This window comes from Piliocolobus tephrosceles, chromosome 13, assembly GCF_002776525.5.
Source record: "Piliocolobus tephrosceles isolate RC106 chromosome 13, ASM277652v3, whole genome shotgun sequence".
Taxonomy (NCBI): Eukaryota; Metazoa; Chordata; class Mammalia; order Primates; family Cercopithecidae; genus Piliocolobus; species Piliocolobus tephrosceles.
The window spans coordinates 95,662,327-95,682,919 of record NC_045446.1 but is presented as its reverse complement, the minus strand read 5'-3'; the positions used below and the strand labels follow the sequence as shown (position 1 = coordinate 95,682,919).

Here is a 20,593-nt window from a genome sequence, read left to right as displayed (position 1 = left end):
GAGAATTAAGTCCAACATTAATTTCTGAAAATGAGCAACAACAACAATAATAGGAAAAAATTGCAATAATAGCAAAAGTGTTTGTTTTTTAAAAGGAAACAAGATGGAAATGAATTCCTATTCCACAATTTAGGTTTCAGTTTCTATTTGTCAAACTAGTGAATGAAATATTAATACTAAATGATTTTTGAGAGTTCTGATGGATTGCATAGTTTCTTTGCTATTGAGAAAGTTAATGTTTATGATATATCCACATTTTGTACTAACTTGGAAGAAACTGCTCTTTGGGAATTGCAAGTCCTTTCTGTGTTTCAAATAGTCCTCTGTCTTCAGGAAAAGAACATGTAGAGAGATAATCTGCACAACATTTAGAATTACTGGGAAATTGGTGAAGAACTTAAGAGATTTGAAACTAACCTGGGTGAAATGTCACATCCTTGCTGCATAAAAGCACCCAGGGAAAACCAGAGGCTGTTAAAGATGCCAAACTCATTTGGAGGCTGGTCGCTGGGTCCTTCCTTTCCATCCTCGGGCTCTTCTGTGTGCCACTCATATGGACTAAATCTACTAACTAGGAATAAGACCACGCTGACACCAATGTAGGCAAAGACTATGCACATCCAAATCTCATAGGCCAGAGGATCCAAGAAGGAAAACACTCCTGGTTTGGATTTCTGAGGCTTTTTGATCATGATAGATATGCCCAAACTCATGAAGGGTTTAGAAAAGTCAATGACCTCCTCTCGTACCAAAGTGATTGTCAGAGGGGCAATAGCAATCTCTGCTTTCTATAAGAGAAAAAACACATGGAGACACATAGGTTAATGAATTTCATGAAGCAATTAGCATTGGAATGATCCATTTAAAGCTAACCAGTCATGCATTTATTCTACATTTATTTTTGGAGTGCCAAAAATGAGTAAGACTAGTGATAGATATGAAAATAAATAGTACTTTTTTCATAAGATATTACTTAAGTTGCACAAAACATTTTTATAGGTTCCAGTAATTAGATAAAAGGATAGAAAACAGAAAAAGAGTGGATAAGCAAAAATAAGTTCAACTCAAATTACTGTATTAGTCTTTAAGGATCGGGGACACTGCAGAGGAGACTTGACAGTCTTTCCATATGGCTGAATTTGTGAATTTCCTGGCCAGGAACGCTGCTATGTTGCAGCCTTTTCTGTTTCATTTGGAGCATTGCCACTGATTCATTACTTGGCCATCCCTTAATATTATGACTTGCAAATTTCAAACAGTCTTTTCTTTTTTATTCCTTTCCAGCTATGAGAAAACAGATCATAAAGCCTGTGCTTGTATGATAAAAGAAAATGCGTTGTTTGACGATATTTTCCAACTCAGCACACACACAAAAATCTGGAAATTGGCATTTATTTCTTGATATTCACATATTTTGATTTCTCCACCTTCATTAAAAAAAAAGATTTTGAAAAACAGTAGACTCATTTCTCAGATATAATCATAAGGCACTAGCCTCCATTTTCAGAGTTCTGTGATTTTGAGCAATTTTTCTGAGCTTGTTTCTATAGCTGTAAAATGAGGATACTTTTTCCCTGTTTACCTCATAATGTTATTGTGATTATTTATGGAAGCCTTAATAAGGTAATAGTGAGCATTTATTAAGGGATTCTGTGGCCGATGCTGATCTGATGCTGATCTAAATATTTTGAATAGCTTCTCTTTTAGTCCTCATAAGAATCGTATACTTATCATTGTCTAGATGATGAAACTGAGATTCAGAGAAGGGAGATTCACACATCATGGCAGCTCTGGGATTTGAGCCTGGGCTGCTTCTGTTAGATCACCACCACCTCTAAAATCAAGTGAAATAAGGTGTAGAGTGTAAATCACCCCACCTCTAAAATCAAATGGAATCAAGTGTAGTGTGAAAACTAAACTATCACATGATCTGCAAATAAAAGAGAGTTTTGATAATTTATTTTAAAAGGAATATACTTGACATTAAAATGGAACCAGAAACATGCTCAGACATACAAAATTATTATATAGAGGCTGCCACTCTTACAATGACTCCTACATATCCTCGGACTCCTGGTTCTATACAGTGGCCAAGGGCTTGATACAAGGGCAACTGCGGGGTTAGAATGGGGAAGGTACGTTTTAGTCACGTCTCCCTGGGTGACTGAGAATTGACCTTTAAGAGGGAATAAACTTTGTTCACATCATAAAAGCCCATATATACAAGAGTTAGACCATTGCTGGAAGGTTATTACTTTCCCCATAGCTATCATTATGTGTATAATTTTTGTTGCATAAGTAATATGTGAACTAGCTTTAGAAGAATCAGTACATTTTCATGATTTTATTAGTATGACCCAGCCCATTAGGAAACGTTACCTTTATTCCCATCACCTACTCTTGTTTTTTCTTTCTATATACTCTGAAAGACTTTGTTCTATGAAGAGTATTTTTAATTTCTTTTAAAAAGGAATAATGTAGAACATTACATCTTACAATTCTCTTTCTCTTCTCCAATAATATAATGAACACTTTTCCATTTCAGTATACAAGTTAAAAGTAAGTTTTAATGATTGCAAATGCTTTATTGGAAAAATGTCAAAATATACTCAACCATTTTTTAAGTTTAAGGGATATTCATATTGTTTCCAGTTTTATAAAATTTAAAACAGTTAAGCTATGCAACATCTTTGAGGACAAATCCTAACACATGTTTTAATTATTTAAGATAATTTTCTAGAAATGGAATGGCCAGTCTAAACAGTAATAATCTTTTTAATGCTTATAATGTGCTTTGCCCAACTTTTCTCCAGAAATAGTATGCAAATTTCTACTGTCTCCAGCACTATGTAAAGGCATGCTCAGTCTTAAACCTCAGAAAAGACCTGTTTATCTTTACTTGTCTTCCCCAATTATCTGGAAGGAAATTAGATCTCCTTGTACTAATTTGAATTTGTTATTATAAAACAAATAGCTACTTGTTCTTTTATGTATTACTATCATAATCTGCCCCCACTTTTCCATATTGAGTATTCATTTTTTTTTTACTTCCTAAATTGTGAGCACTTTAAAATATATTTAAAATGTTCACTTTTATTTCCCATATATATTGCAATTTTTTCCCCTAATGATCAATTGTTTTGTTTCCATAACTTAATTCCACGTGTTTTCTTGCACGTGTTTTCTTCCATGTGTTTTCTTTAATTCCTTGTTTTCATAGGTTTTAAATTTTGTCGTAGCCATATAAAATTATTTTTTGTGTGTTTTCAGCCTTTGGTTTCATGTTTTAGAAAAATCATTTTCCTATCAATATTATATATTTTATTCTAGTATCTGTAATTCTCCTATCACTTTTTGGTATCTTCGATGATGAAGTGTTAGAAAATTGTTAATTTTCCAAGTAGTCATCCTCCTGTACCAATAGGAATAAATAAATAACACATCTTTTCACTTACTTGAAATGCCTCCTTTCACATACTACATTGTTCTATGAGGTATCTTCTGAAATTTTTAATTTATATAAGCTCCCACTAGTGAGGGAAGAAGCCTTAAAAAGACACATAAAGAGGAATACAGGTGTTTTCTGAACAGAAAACTAAGTGCCATAGAAAGTGAACATTGGATGAAGGTGGTGACATCCATGTCCAGTGAGGGACACTTTCAAAAATTAGAGACATGGGAGAGTCTAGGAAGAGACTAGTAGAGATAGGTCACACATGGGCTTCCTCTGCCAACATCGGGGATGTTGCATGTGCATTGTTTCATGACCTCTCAGTAATTTCCAAATTTCAGTGTGTAAAATGTCTCCCACAGGTAATTCTGGTGCTACTGGAATGTGCTTTGAGAATTATTCCCTTGGATTAACACACGCGCGCGCGCACACACACACACACACACACAGACACACACACCCCAAGTGTGGTAGAGGCCCAGGAGTTGACCCTGAAGCAGCACACTGCAGGAAATCAGGTGAACTTGCTTTACTGCACAGGCATGGTAGCAAAAAGGACCTGAGTGTGAGAGAGGTTCTGGATTTCTGGGTCTCACACATGGTGTGTTGGATAACATGTAAATGCTTCACAGACAATCTGTTCATTACAATTATAGCAACAAAGTTTGCAAGGAGTAAAGTAAAAAAATATAATGAATCCAAATTTAATAATTTTGCAAAGTTAATCATTTAGACATATTAGGCTTTGTTCTATAGAAGAGAATGGATTTAGTTTTACTAGAGCCCTGGGAACCAGGCCCTCTGTATGTGTTAGCAGTAGGAAAACAAACAAACAAACAAACAAACAAACAAAAAAAAACCGTTGAGAAACAAGTATAGACTTTGCAGACACCAAAATGGAAAGTACCTAGACTGTGGAATGTGTAAGAGACCCGGAAGAAGATTCCTTTTGGGAAAAGAGTGGACAACTCAAGCATCAGAGATTGGAGTCTTTAACCACTTGCAGACTGGCTGAGGAATGAATATGAATATAATATTAATAGCCATTATGTTATCTTTTGTCTCTTTGAGAACTGCATAACTTTGGGACTTTTTGTTATTGTGACATGTATAGGACTGACATAACTTTTTCACGAATTATGCTACTCCCTTCATATCCTTTGTTTTCATTATTTAAACAATTTGCCCTGAATGAAATGTGGTCAGAACACTTGCAAAAGAGTGAGTCTGAGTTTCCCAGTGGGTAGGGACTCCAGAGAAGAGATGTATGACAAGTGCCCCCAGAAAGTAACTCACGTCGGTTATGCTGTTCATAACTAACTGGTAATTCAAGTATGATTTTTTGAGATGAAATATGCAAGAGTATTTTCTAAAGGGAATGACTTACAGTAGTTCTAACAACTTCAATAATATTAACATCTAAGTTATACTTACTGTATCAAAAGTTTAAAATATTCACCAAAAAACAAATGCTTTAGAAACCCTTTTCCTTTGGAATTTAAAGCTCAATATGAAACAGTCAATGAACTCTGTGGTAAAATACATTTTGCTATTTTTTTAAACTTCTTTTTTTTTTTTTTTTTCTCATTTAGAGTCACCTAAGCAGTCAGCAATTCTTTCCTATGGATATAAAACTAACCAGTTGCTTCATAATGTCAAACAATTTCCTTATTCTGCAGAGGTTTTAGCTACTTTACTGTACTGTGCAAAGAATGTTCATTGCTTCATGGTCTAAAAGGCAAGATGCAGAATCATGAAACTGTTGAATTGCAGTTCTGACTTGGAAAGCGAGTCCTTCCTAGGACTTCAGTTATGTTCTAAAGCTTTCTATCTTTATTATTTTCTGAAGAAGGATGATTCTGTGTAATTCTCCATTTCAAAGTGGTCTTGTGAGGATTAATCAGACTACATTTTGAAGGTGAAATATAAGTTGGCTTTTAGGAAATTTCATATTACATTTCAAGTATATGTTATTTTAATGGTTACTCGATGAATAGAGTTTCCTACGAGCTACAGATTTGGTTTCTGTACTTCTGAAATAGTATGCTATCACTAGCATGTGATAATTGCCAGTTTGATTTTGACATTTTGCAGTGGTAGCTGAAGACATTGATCTTGATATTGCTCTGATTTAGGCAGGAACATTTATGCTGTATTTGCCCTCAGCTATGAATATGTACCCTCAATATCAAGTACACTCAAGGGAGGGGCACAACATGCTTTCATGTGAGATCCACTTTGGAATAAATTCTAGCTTTTGTGTTTTGCTATGTATACTAGTATAAAAAATGATGGCACTGCATGAAGTTTAAATTTACTGTGTTCAGCAGAAGTGTAAGAATCTGACATTATTGATGAATATTTAATAGAGGATAAAGTAATATAGTGATTGCCTCACCAATTACTTAAAAGATATCTATGAGTAATTACAAACAATGGAGGTATAAATAACTATCTAAAATAATGACCATCTTTATATGGTTGAAGGAAACCTGTTCCTACAGTTATCAAATACAAATACCAGATGAATATTAGATTTGTTTTGTAGTTCTATACACGGCAGCATCAAACTTAAAAGAACAGTCACTCCAGATCCTGAAGTCGTTTAAAAAAACTAGGACTGCATTTTCTGAATTTTTATCTTCTTTCTGATTTTGATCTTATCAAGTATCAGTTTTTCTCATTGTTTGTGGATTGCATTATTAATAAAATAAAGAAAGATTTGAACACTGATTATGCTTCTTGGAATGTAGCGGCAAATTAAACAGTAATAGACATTTAAAGATTGTTATGTGCCCAGGGGAAAAGAAGTTTCAGGTATATGTAAGTAAATTCTTCAATAAGTTGATTTGCTTACCCCATAAACAAGTTCTCCTACCATCCCATTCCAGATTTTTGTGTCTGCATCCCTTGCTCCATATTTTCCATCAGGGACAATGGCAATTTTATACTTGATACCAATATGTTTTGCAATTTCAGATGCCAAATCTACACAGTATCCTTCATACTTGTCATTTCCTTCAAACATTTCATGATTTTTCTTGTACATAACATATGGGGATTCCTATAATGAGAGAAGTAGAACTGTAAAGGAGAAATTATAAAACATTTGAAAAACCTTATGTAAATTTCCAATTTCAGAATTTGACAAAATATTGTATTTAGTATTGGCACACATACTGATTTTGTGTAGCTAGAAATCAATAATAAAACAGATGAATATATAAGTATGGGTAGCAGAGATTAAATTGCTTTGCATTGGATGCTAAAATGGAAATTTTTAAATTTCCATTGGAGTAAGTATTAAAAACCTAGCACTATGACTGTGATGGGAGAAGCGTCAGTTACTAATTATCTAGAGAAGCATAAATTATCTTGTTTGGCAATGAAATGAGTATTTCTAAAATATTTCATGAAATTGAAGACTATTCATTAGTCAGCTTCACCTAATAAAAGACTAATTCAAGGTCACAGGTTTCGATAGTCTCCATATTATTTAGCCACATTCAACTGTGACTTCCTTTAAGAAAAAGGTTACATCATTTTTCTTTGATCTCTAGCGTTTAGCAAGATGCCTTTGTCAGAGCAGGCACTTGGTACACTATCATTCAAAGAAAAAATGAATTAATGGTTAAAAATTCTTAAATAGTTATTTGCATTAAATATGCTTTCCTAATGTCCAATATTTTGGCTTTAAATATAGTTTGTGCTCCATGAACTTTAGTTCTATTATAAAACATTTCCCTAGTGATGCTGATAATTTTCCTCCAGTTGTAATGAGCATACACCTGAGGTGATATTCCCATTTAGTTTTCTAAGCAAGTGAGACAGAAAATTTGATGAATAATTATGATGGAAATCCTGATAAAGTGAAAAAGGTTATCAGTGGCTGATAATTACTACAGTTTTCAGTTAAACACACCACACACACACACACCACACACACACACACACAACACACACCCTTAAACCAAACCATTAAAAGACGTGCACTAAAGAGACATTTTAGCAAAAAGCACTTGATTTTGTAAGTGGCACCTAAAGCCACCAAACAAAGATAGACCTGCTGAACACATAATATTGAGAGAGTCCCTGGTCACATCTGAGTTTTCCCAGTCATTTGCAGTCAAGGAGTGGCCACCTTTGGCTACAACATTATTGAGATAATGTATTCATATTTTATAAAATTGTACTGTAACACTTATTTGGTAATCTCTCATAAAAGTATTTTCTTTTTCCCCAGAAAATTAATAATTGGGGAAGTTGAATTTGCTCTTAAAATTCTAGAATAGAAGGCAATTTACTTTGGATGAATAACACGGCAACCTACACTAATTCTGATATTGTTTTTCAGTACTTCATAAATGTAGAACTTCTTTTAAAAATTTAATAAAACATGTGAATTATAGGACATTTTATTTTCTCATAGAGATACCCTAAATAATTCTACAGTGGGCAGTTGTCCAGGATTGCTCCTTCTACTGTGTTCTGAAATCCTGCTTTAGGTTGGCACGGACAAATGACCCAGAAACCTCCAACTTTTTTGAATTTGATGAATATTCTAACCCTGGAATTGGGTAAAAAGTTCTTCCATGCATAAAATTAAGGCAACAAATTGTCTCTTCTTTAGATAGATGAAAATTATGCAGTAGCTTATGGAAAACATTGTGAAAATGTAAAGAGTTTAGCAAACTATAAATGTGGTTATAAAGCTGGTGAATTGTTGCAAAGCATTATTATTTTCTAAAATATGCTATAGAATATTAATAGTCATTGGGAGCTAATTCTTACTTTCTCTCTCTCTCTTTTTTTTTTTTACAATAACCATTTTAAAATATGGAAGAGTATTTAGAAAAAAACAAGAGCCACATATTTGTAAAATGCTTCAATTCAGATTGAAATGGCTGTACAACTATCATCTATATGTGTAACAAGTTTAAGAATTTTTCGAAAGGGGTATAGCTAAGGCTCCATTTGGTACTGCGGTTGAAGGTCAATTCACAAGTGTCTGCAATATTTGAACACATGAATTTTTGTACTCAAATACATATATTACTGTATTAGCTTGTGTGTACAAGTTTCTCTAGCTGGTATTTATAATCTAATTTGCTAAATGCCTTCTACATTATATAATGAACAATTTACTTCAATAAAAGCTACATATTTGTTATTTAATCCAACATTGATTAAGCAGCTACTGTGTGCCAGGAAGTTTGCTGGGTGATAGGGACACAAAAATAAGTAAAGTATGCCCCTTGTTCTCTTGCAATCAAAGTCACTGTTTTTTTTTTTTTTTTGTAATAATGGCAAAGGAGTATAAGGTGTGGGGAACAATAATAAAATATAGTAGTGAAAAACAATGGTAGCTCTTACTTATTTAGTGCTTACTATGTATTGGGCACAATGTAAAGTTCTTCATGTCTTTTCATTTACTTTTGACACTGGCACATTGAGGTAGGCATTTCCCACTTTGCAGATGGGACAGTGAAGACTCAGGGAGGTTAAGCCAGTTGTTCAATTTCACAGAGCTAACAAGTGAAAGAGGTGGGAGCTGATCCTGCATTTTGATATTTTGTTTTGTTTTTGTTTTTGAGAGACAGTCTAGCTGTGCTCTGTCACCCAGACTGGAGTGTAGTAGTGCGATCTCAGCTCACTGCAACCTCTACCTCCTAGGTTCAAGCGATTCTCCTGCCTCAGCCTCCCAAGTAGCTGGGATTACAGGTGCACACCACCACTCCCAGTTAATTCTTATATTTTTAGTAGAGATGGAATTTCACCATGTTGGCCAGACTGGTCTTGAACTCCTGGCCTCAAGTGATCCACTAGCCTGAGCCTTCCAAACAGCTGGGATTATAGGTGTGAGCCACTGTGCTTAGCCAATTTTGAAATACCTGGAAATTTTTGAAACTATTGCATTTATCAAAATACGTGCACTTAATTGAGATTCCATATGACTTAATGAAATATCTGGAAAATTTTGAAGCACTTATTGCATTTATTAAAATATGTGCCATTAATTGAGATTTCATATGACTTAATGAGGGAAGAAGATTAAAGAAATGCATTTCTGCATTTTTATGAAATTCTTCATATGATCTTCTATGTAAACAGTGTAGATAAAAACCTTTCAATTTCTTCTCATAGTGTCTGGCATAGAGAACGCACTAAATAAATACAAAGATATCCTGGCCTATCAGTGTTTCCTAAATAGCAGTATCATTATCATTATAAAGTAATTTTATCAGAAATTCTGATTCAAATTTTCTAAAGGAAAGTAAATATTAACAAATGCTAGGTTATCTCTTCTGAAGCAGGCCCACGTCTATATGAGTAAAATATTTTTTAATGTCTTCTTTCATTTTTTCAGTTTTTTTCTTTCTTTTTTATTTTGGACAGTAGGGTTCCATCAGATCATTGTTTTCCTGCCAAGCAAACCAACAAAGACTAGAAAAGACTTCAGCTTACTGCAGATGTTAGATTTTTTTGCCTATCCAGGGGCATAAATAATTACTGAGATTCAAGATGAGTGATGCAGACAGCATAAAAGAAATGACATGATCGCACCCAAGGAGGTGGGGAGGTTAAAAAGAGAGAACGGCTAGGCTTTCCTTGAACAATGTCGCTCATGGTTGCTCAGCTCTGCTGGTTCTTTGACTGTGTCTCATTTTGCTTTGCTTTCCTTTCATGTCAAGTCCAAAAGAGTAGCAAATACTCAACATTCACCCAACCTCTTCATTTCCTCCATGCTCAATCTGACAAGTTGTCTGCAAGTAGCTCTTCGAACACTTCATATTAGAGTTAATACAAAGTTTGGGGGCTACTAAAAGGGAAGAAAATACAAAGTCTTTTCAATATAATAAATAAATTATGGCAAATCATTAAGGAGGATTTGTGGGGGTATCTTTGTAAAACAGCCTTATGAATTCCCAAGTGTTAGATTTTGAATAAAAATGAAATGATCAGAAGGATAGAGTAACCTCTTATTTCTGTCTTATGTATATAACCTGCCATGGTTATTATCAACTACTATGCTTTGCAGGACAGTAATTTCTTAAGTTACTTAAAATGCATTTCTTCTTAATGACCAGGAGTTTTATATTAAGGTAGTTTCTATGATGAATGGGGTTCTACATCTGCTCTGCTTTTCAGGAAAGAAGTCATTCTCTGTTTAAAGCTGCTACATTAGGGCTTACTTGTGGAAGTATTTATATAAATTAATTAAGATGATTTTTAATAAATAAAATATAATTTTCCTACCAAGGAAATTTTTTTGGATTATTTGTATTTAGCAAAAGTGGAACTATCAAAACAAAATATTAGAAAGGCTTCAAAATTTTCTAAACATCACAAATATAATTATTACAATTACTATTAAAAGTTGTTACAACAATGTGATCCGTGTTAACCAATGTTGTTTTCTATGTGGATATTTGGTTTTCTCCAAAAATCTTAATGGATGTAGATAATTTATCCCATAGATAAAATTCTTAAAAGTGAAGATTAAGATATTATTATTCAATTCAGAAAAAAATGAGTGAATCTAATGGCTGAAAAAATTTAAATTTAGCCAAAATTATTTAAAAACTGATTTATAAGCTCTTCAGTGAGTGATGTGTGTGAAAGAGGAAAATTAATATTTTTTATAAGGAAGAAAATACATTTTAATTTTCTGTATGTATGTATATATAATACAGTATTTTTATATAAATATGCATGTGTATGTTATTATAATGCACATACATATGTATAGTGCATCTACAGAATTTTACATAGAGAAGAAAAAATATCAAGCATGTTATAAAAAGTACAAAAAGTAAGCTCTGGAAAGATCTAAAGATCTATGTGTGATAAGGATAATTGCTTTTAGGCTTGTAACGTAATTCTGATACTGGAGTGAATACATTTGGTTTTACGGAAAGTTTGCTTAAAGGATTGTTATGTTCATGAGATGGTAAGAAATATCTTTGTAGTTGAGCAATGCATCATAAGCATCTCTTAACTTCAGTAGTAAAGCCTTGGGAAAAAAAGGAGCTCGTCTGAAACTTCACTGTATTATCTCCCCTTTTCCAGAGAGTTCAATAGCCACGAAAGTAGTAAGATCACAGAGGGAAACACCACCCTCCCTTCTCCCAAGATCTACTGTAAACGGCTTTTCCCTCAATTGCTGTATTTATCCAAACCACATGGAATAGATATGGCTTCTTTGGGTTATTTGCAGAAATTATTACTTTTAATACAAAAAGTTAAATCAATATGGTCACAGTCTTATAAATTTTATTGATTTTGTAAAATTTTTAGTCAACAAGACTTAAAGATAAAAATGATGATATTAATTTTTTTTCTATTAGATTTTGCTGTGGTATTTCAGTATGATTATAGTCAGGTAGAATAAATTTATTATTAAAATGAAAATCACATTGAAGATATACAACACTGTTATAAGACAAGATAACTTTCAACAGCCATAAAAACTTAACGCTACATTATATTTAATAAAGATAGCTAATATAATTCTTAATTATGTTTCTGGTCTGCTTTCTCTGAATATACTATAAGTTTCATTGAGTGCAGGATTTTTGTCTGTGACATATCCCCAGGACCTAGAACTGTGCCTAGCACATAGCAGACGCTCAAGAAATATTTATGAGTAACTGAATTTCTCAATCAATTTTATTTAGCAATAGCATATAGTGTTACAGTATATTAACATATAAATAACAACATACACAAAGGACAGACAACTGGAAAAACAATAACACCATATCAATATCAATCAAAATGAATTATATCCAGTGCTCCTCTCAGCCTTCTTCTATATCTAGATATAGGTATCCCATATATTAAAATGTCTAGCCAATTCCATCTGTATTGGGAGTTTTCAATTGAATTTGGGGATAGTTACATGCAGATGCCAACATCTTGTTTATCTACAAGGGATTTCTTTCATAATGAAGGAAGTGGAGGTATATTATAGGTCCTGGACTACCATTTTCAACAAAAGCAAATTGAAGGAACACTTTCAGAAAAAGGATTCTAGTATATGTCTTTTTGAATTACTGAATGATTATGCAGTTGCAAATACCAGAGGTATTATTTATATAAAGATTACATTTTCATACAAAAAGACAGATGCTAGTATTATACTATTTTGATAGCAAAAATATTGATGACTTTACTGTCAAACAACATATAACTTTACAGAATATCCTTTATATATATATTTCTATATATATATATATATATATAGAAAACAGTTGGATTTTTTTAGTCATTTTTAGTCTTTTTTTGATAGCATGCTTCCTGAAAACTAGCCATGCTTGCAAAATTAATTCAGTATTTTGGTTTTAAGAATTATTTGTCCAGTCTCTTTAATAATAGGGAGGGAAAGGAGATTCTCTATATCATACATGTAATGCACATTAAAACACTTTATTTCACACAGAACAGGCAAAATTCCAAGAGATCTTTAAAGAAAACAACTGTATATATTGAGAAAACAAGCACACAAATTCCAAGATATTTACTTATAGAAAATCTACCCTTGGAAATGGAGTGATATAATTCCATCATTTACGTACAGTGACCTCATTTCAAGATAGGGGAATTGATACGTCAGAATCGCTAAATGATTGTTTGTCAACATCTATTTCTTGAGAAAGATGAAGATTAATTCTTCTTTTGTTCTAGTATCTCAGAAAAGTCACAGAACTTAAAAAAAATTTTTTTTCTGGTAGTCCAGAGTTGGTCATCCAAGAAGAATCCCACATGAAAAATAAGCTTAAATTTACTACACTGGAGAACAAGACTTGAGCTTTAGTTAGGAATGGTCGAACAGCGTGGAACTCTTTTCTTTCTTGATCAATTTCTTAAAATAGGATTCTTCATCAGAGGCTGAAAAGAGGAGGACTGTACTGAAGTATGACTTTCCATTACTGTGTCTTTTTTAGGAAAAGAAACATACATATATATATATTGCTTTCAAGTCCCATGCAAATATTACACAATTAAGTTAGAAGGTTTACACAAAAACTCTGTTGGTTGGTTTGCGTTCTAAAATCATAAACGTCTGCTGAAGGCTTGTCAGATTACATTAAATTGCTGACTGGTGATGCAACGCGGTTAAAACTAAGTGTAACATAGGAAGGCTTCTCTCTGGCATTTTCATGCTTTAACCTTAATATCATTTTTGGGAACAACTCAACATTACTAAAAACCTGAAACTAAAATGACAAATCTAAAAGCTAAATTACATAAAATATTTCCATTTATTTAGAGTAAGATTTCCATAAATAATTTAAAATTTGTTTTGCCTAAAGAGACGTGAGCTGAGTATATGTAACTTTAAATGAGATAGAAAAGGTCACCAATTGTTGATCTCTTTTGACTAGCGTTGACTTTAAAGGGCATATTTGACTTTAGAAGAGAAAAATATGTAAGATATTCTATTATTTAAAAGTTAATTTTATCAGAATCTCTTTGAAAAAGCAGTCTTAAAATTTAGAGGATTTTTCACTTTGTGATGTGGCCGAATGAAGCTATCGTATTCTTCGTAATTTTTAGAAGTTCAATAAACTATAATGTGTACTTCTCACTGGTCAATGAGAAAAATAATCGGTGGAAGAAAACCCTTTTCTCATTCAAAATAAAAATAAAATTAATTCCTAAATCGTTTAGTTATATAAATCATGCTCATTAAAATCTTCACAGTCACATCTTCGCTATTGTAAACAGGCAATACAAATCATTATCCAATGATTAAACTACCTGAAAATTATAATTTTAGACACTATTATTATTACATTGGCTTTTTAAAAACATAGTAACAATAATAATATGTTTACTACTGGATGTATTTATGTGATTGGTGGTTGACCTTTGTCATGTTCACTGTTTTGTGCTTTAGGGTCTTAGCATTTCATACATTTTCAACTAGAGTTTGACAGTCTCAATGTTTAACATCTGAGCATTTTTCCAAGAACAACAATGTGACAAAAGATAATACAAATAAAAGTACTATATGTACTCAAAGCTTAGGACGAACCTATTCAAAGCCTCAATAGGCTTTTGTGGATCAGAACACCCATGTCACCATTGCTAACAGTCAGCTTTGCCCTCCCTGCTCACCATTGCTGGGAAGTTAAAATTGCCTGTGGACAAAACGGAACACCATAAAGCATAGACCAACACTTACCATAATTGTGGTTACAACCACTGTTCTGTTCTCAATAGCGGCTGTGTCATTGCCAAGAGTTGGTACATCTTGAATCAAGACTAACTTATCCATATCATTCCAGTAACCAACCTGCCAAATAGAGAACATAATGAAAACATATTTTAGAAGCATTTACTCTAGTTCTTCTTAGAACAATGAAGGGTATGAATAAGTAAGCAAACAAAACAAATGTAAGCAAACAAAACAAAAGCCAATGGAAAAAAAAAAAGTGGTTGGAAGTGTTCTTACTTGCTCATGAGCCAGTTTTCCTGGTGCTAAGGATCCTGTCTTGTTACATGTTTGGAAAATTTACTGTTTACAATAGTGGAGTGGCCAAGAGGTTGGGAACGGGTGATTCCAAAAGGAATATGAGCACGGAGCATTATTTTATGCAGATCCCCTCCTCTAGTGAGATAGACTGGTGCCCCCTAAATTAATTTGTGTGACTTTATCAATAAAGTTACAGGTTGTATAGTAAAGGGAATGGCCAGATTTATAAGAAGAACATGTACGGAATATTTCCAAGCAAAAGAAACTTACATATTTTTAAAGCAAAACAGGAATGGTTTTAGGTTTGATATAACCTAGCCACTAGGTAACAATCTTACCATTTTTGAAATGCTAACTACATCAGAGATGAATATTAATGGTCAATGCTTTTGCTTTCAAATATTACATTTAAATTTGTATTTTTTCATTTTAAATTATTATTTTTTTATTTAGAAGTCAAACACTTTTTCTTAAAAATGAATTAAGTAATTACTTAAGTACTCTGAAAAGTAGTAAGCTACAATGGGATCTTAATGGAAATTTAGGATTTTTTGGTTTTTGCAGACCATTAAGCAATAATAATGGCTATTACATATTGAGTGCTTGCTCTGAGGCAGACAATGTACTCAATGCTTTTTAAAAGTATGAATCTTAAAGTTAATACACACAGCAAGTATGGAGTAGGGACAATTATTATCCACATTTTAGAGATGAGGATTCATTTTAGAAGGCTAAATAAATTACACAAAGTTACACTTTAGTAAGGCCAGAATTCAAAACTCAGGTCTATATGACACCGAGTCTACATGCTTTGCTATTATGCTACACGGCCTCCCAAATGGGTGTTCATTTAATGCTTGACAAACTTCTTTCCTGAATTTCTTGATTCAGTTGATGAAACTCATGTCTCCAATAAAATGTGTGCATTTGCTCACTGGTCTGTATTCGCTATTTGTTCTAATATGTTTTGGAAGTCTCACTTGCTTAATCCAGGTTTCTCAACTGCCATGTTAGTATTTATGAGCATATTAAAATAGAATAAGCATTAACATGTCAGAAAGAGGCACTAGATTATTCACAAGTGTTGCATATATAATTCAATAACAAAACAGATGGAGAAAAAGACTTTTTATTAATATGGCTTGCTACACTTCTTATTTTGATCCAAAATTAGAAGTTCAGCAAGTTTTTTCAATAGTCTATGTGAATCAATTTCTGGTTGACATTTATTAGTAATTATATGATAATTTTAATTTAAAACAAGTATATATTTGAGACCCACCCTCTCCTCAATTCTTACGTGTACTTAAGTCAGTTGATTCTTGTTAACTCTCCTTTCCACATGACAGTTATATGACATGAAAAGGGGTTTTACAGTTTAGCACTCCATTAAAATGCACCCACCCTGAAGAGCTCATCAGCCAATTTTCAGGAGAGACAATTTTTCTTTATTAATGAGTCCCACAACAGAAAGAATCACAGATCTGGGATACATTTTTGGAGAGTACCTAGATATTGGCAAGACCTTGACATTTTGCATTTAAAAACTAAACCATGGGTTTGCAGTTATTCCCCTTTTAAAGACAAATGATTCAGAAGTGCTGGAAAATTAAAATAAAAAGCAAACTTTAATTTTTTGCCTTATATCTACATGCAATTCTGGTTAAAAAAAAGAGAAAGTCATATGTTGTGATATGGGACCAATTAACGCTAGATTTCATGTGGACCATGGGCTTATTTAGAACTAAGTCTACACGAGGGATCAGTTCCTAAAGAAAGGAATCCTAAAGTTTGGACCCAGACCTCACAGAAGGTGGAATTTCTCTTTCCAGTCTTCATAGCATTTTGCATTTTATTAAGAACTTTTCCCATGACTGATTTCATTTAACAGGGAAATGGATATTTTTCCTATAGACAAAAAGTGGGTGAAAAGTGGTTTTGTAATGCTAGAGCAAAAATATGGAAGCATTTAAATCACTAAATTGATAAAGGATGTCAGAAAAATGTTAATCTTCTTTGAACTCCTAAAGGTGATTTGTATGCAAATGTAATTATACTAAGATATGTGAGAAAATGTGTCTGTATTTAGGGTGGTCTTGGCCTAGAACAGAGAACAGATAGGAACTGAGCGGCTGTGAGGAGCTCCTATTCTACTCAAAGTTGGTTCCTTGGAGAGCGGCTTTGACTAGACCTGCCCTGAAAAATCTGGCCTAATTTCCACACCAGCCCTAAACCCTTATAGGCAATGGGACTGATGACGTTTCGAGATCTTGAAACCTGAGTCAAGATCTTGAGTGATGCTCTAGAGCTGCAGGAATTTTAGTTTCTACTGAAGCTCCACCTCCTTCTAGCTGAGCATCTCTGAGCAGGTTACTTAGTTTATTTAAACCTTACTTTTCGATAGAAGGAGAAAAAATATATATCTTATTTTTAGGTTGTCATGAGGATTGAATAAAAAAAGGCACATCAATTTTCCATTACAGTGTCTGGCATATAATGTGCTCTCAATAAATAAAATTTTTGCAATTAAAGATTTCTGAAACCATGCAACTCTGCAGCATTCCCTCTGGAGCCCTGGATGGGGGTCACTGGAGTGATAAGAAGATTCTACTGTACTTAGGAGCTGGGACTTCAGAAAGAGCTTTGTGGCTTCTGCTTAATGAGACTCTCAATCAGTTTTCCTGTTGCAGAAGTCAGACAAACTGATGGGTTGACTCTCTGATCTATTTTCAAAGATAGCTCCCTTGCTGGCAAGTGTTCAATTTATAAGAATGATTGCTCACTTCTCAGACATACTGCCTAGTTTCACCAGCATAGTGTCTCTCATGGTAGCTCATTTTTAAGTTTAATATTCCTGACACAATGCCCGAGTTGATCATTGCCGCGGAAAAACGAAGATAGATGAGTCTACACCATTTTATACTTCATATTTCTTTTAGGAGCCTTAGATGAATGTCAGCTGGGTGTGAAGATGTACTGTTCATCACTCTCCCAACTTATTCCTTAAGTCTCTCTTTGAAAAGTCTTAATTTTTGTTACCATCATGGTTCAATAGGCTATGAAAAGATTCAGTACTATGAATAGCCCACTTCATATTACTTCTAGTTAGCACCAGCTTTCTTTTTCCACTATTCTTTCTCTTATAGAGAATGATTTGACATTCTGCACTTAAAAGTTTTGTAAAATAAGTAATTGTCATTTGCATTTTAAAAAGATTCTGTTTAAATCGCAAATTTTGCAAGGTCTGGTGTATGGCAAGGAGGTGAGCCAGTCTTACCTTTGTCCACCTGTTAGCATTTAGCATTGTCCACCTGTTAACATTTTTAGAGGCCTGTGGAATATCCTCTCTGCTCCCCAGCTAGCAGAGGATCTCTGCTTAAAGCTTGCCTCTTTTTTGTTGCTAGCTGTGTGCTGGTAGAGTGGGCTCTTCTTAACGTCTCCTTCCCTTGCTTCAGTCAATCTCCTTAGAAGAGCCTGCCCTGAGGTGCAGCTGGGCCCCCCGGCTGCTGTCCATCTCCTGCCACTCCTGATCTGGATCAGGTAGGCTCCAGCTTACCATGTATTAGCTGGCAGCCTCCACACAGGCTATGCCATTAAGAAGATGGAAATCTAGAGATGGTTTTTATGGCAGCTCCAAACTTCTCACAGATATAGAAGCACACCCATATTGTAGTCTGAAGCAAAATGCAATTAGGAAAGCCTTTGCTATTTTCCATGTATCACCTTAACTTTAACGGTCCTGCCTCCAAGCCTTTCTTCAGGTTGTTGCCCCTTCCATTTCATCCTATCCAAACTCTAACATCCTGGCAATTTTAAATCCCACCTCCTCCATGCAGCCTTCCTTTATTTGTTTGCCTCCAGCAGGAAATCATTTCTTCCTATGTAGATCAGTAAGGGAGAAAATACTAAGAGTTAAATATTTTTCTCACTTACAGGCTTTGGATAAGATAACTCATTGGGCCATAATTTTGTCATTTGAAAAAAAGAGAAATAATACTACTCAAATTATAGGTTTGTCATGAGGATGGAATCATGCATAGCCCCAAGTCCAGTGATTAGGGCATAGCAGACATTTCATAAATTGCAGTTATCATTATTACATAGAAGCATGAAAATATATTTTGGAAATTTTTTTAAACAGCCAAATACAGCTTTTAGATAAGGTTAACTTGAGTGTCTGTTTCCCTGAACATCCTAGTTCCTAGATAACAGGAATGTTAAAAATTACATGAATTAGCTACAAAACACTTATAACCAATTACTGTGGTGGGGCTGTATGGTTGCACTGTATAAAGTACCTCTTGAATGCTGGGAACACTGCTGCTATACCTACTCACATCTTACCACTAGCAGAATTATCTTCCCAAATCCAGGAACCTAGCACCAGCACCTTCCTGAACAACTGAGATGTTTCTCTCCCTCTCAGCCTAACAATAATCTTACCATCCATCTTCTTTCTCTTTTGCTCTTTGAAATTTATCTAGTTGATTACTTCAAGAACACCCAGCCTATTCTAAATATGTTCACCTGTTAGAAGTAATTTTTTGGTACTTGCTCTAATAATTTCGTAAATGACTACCTTGAGGTGCTTATGTCTCTTTACTGTTTCATGTTCTGTTCTGCAGAGCCAATTTTGTTTTGTGGGATTCTTTTTGTTAACCCCACCCAAAATATTGCATCCATTTTGGATAAGGGATATAAACAGTGCATAAATTAGTTTGTTTCAGCTTGGGCACACTACTAAATATCAATTATATGACACATACATTTATCTCAGCATTGATTATAAAGACAGTACTAAAGTATTTGTAAGTACTCACAAAAAAGGGAAATGTCCAGCCATCTTTCTTCTGTATGCCTTTAAAATGTTACATACAAACTAGGTAAACAGAGAATTCTGTTTTTCAGTTTGATTGTGGCTCACCTTTCTAGGTCCTGTGCTTTTCAGCTCAAACACATCCATTGTGTAATTGACTCTACGTCCATAGTGGTCGAACTGAACATTCCCTGTCAGCCCTTGAATTCGAACCTAAGTGAAAAAGAAAACCACACGTGTTCACTTGCAATTTCACTTATAGGAATTTCAACTTCATCTGCTGGGCTTACAACTACTTAAAAAAGTGAAACTATAAACTATAACCAACTAACTGAAATGCCATTAGGTATTTGAGCTATTGGGGTAGAATCTGAAAGAGGAATATCAAAGGGATGTATAAGCAATTTTGCTATACCCCTGGAAGAAGAATATGTTTTATTTGTTTTTAATATTATAAAGTTTCCATTTTTACTAGAAGAATCCTCCCTCAATTATAAAGTATTTTTATAGGAATGACAATTTTTTTATGGTTACTTTTCAGTTTTATTTGTATACCCACAAAATGGATTAAATAACCCTGATACATATGCCAGATCATATTCTCACCTTGCTAATATTAAAATTAAGATATAAGAAGCAAAAACATATAAGGACATTTTTGAAAATATTGAAATATATTTTATTCCAAATTTCCTTTTAATTTGCTTTTACCTATGTTTTGAACCCGTGACATTTCAGAACATTTAAAATGTAACATTAAATATGTATATATTACCTTAATTATTTGAACAAATAGTGTTGGTATAATTATAAAAGACTGAAATAAACTGACTACTTAATCCAA

The 20,593-nt window shown here is 33.7% G+C and overlaps 1 protein-coding gene across 6 annotated transcripts in view; it reads right to left on the bottom strand.

Moving 5' to 3' along the window:
- Positions 1–20,593, bottom strand: part of GRIA4 (glutamate ionotropic receptor AMPA type subunit 4) — a 367,574-nt gene that overhangs the window by 59,378 nt on the left and 287,603 nt on the right. For 4 of the 6 annotated variants that reach the window (XR_002730888.3, XM_023208149.2, XM_023208148.3 and 1 more), the window contains 4 exons: positions 19,858–19,962; positions 14,643–14,753; positions 6,309–6,515; positions 418–788 (listed from right to left, as the gene is read on the bottom strand). Coding sequence is in view for 5 of the 6 variants with exons in the window: in XM_023208149.2 (XP_023063917.1) it covers positions 418–788; positions 6,309–6,515; positions 14,643–14,753; positions 19,858–19,962 (794 nt within the window). In the remaining variant the exon portion in view is untranslated. Of the gene's footprint in view, positions 1–417; positions 789–6,308; positions 6,516–12,103; positions 13,343–14,642; positions 14,754–19,857; positions 19,963–20,593 lie in introns of those variants that run through there. The other 2 variants (XM_023208152.2, XM_023208153.3) reach the window with 2 other exon arrangements.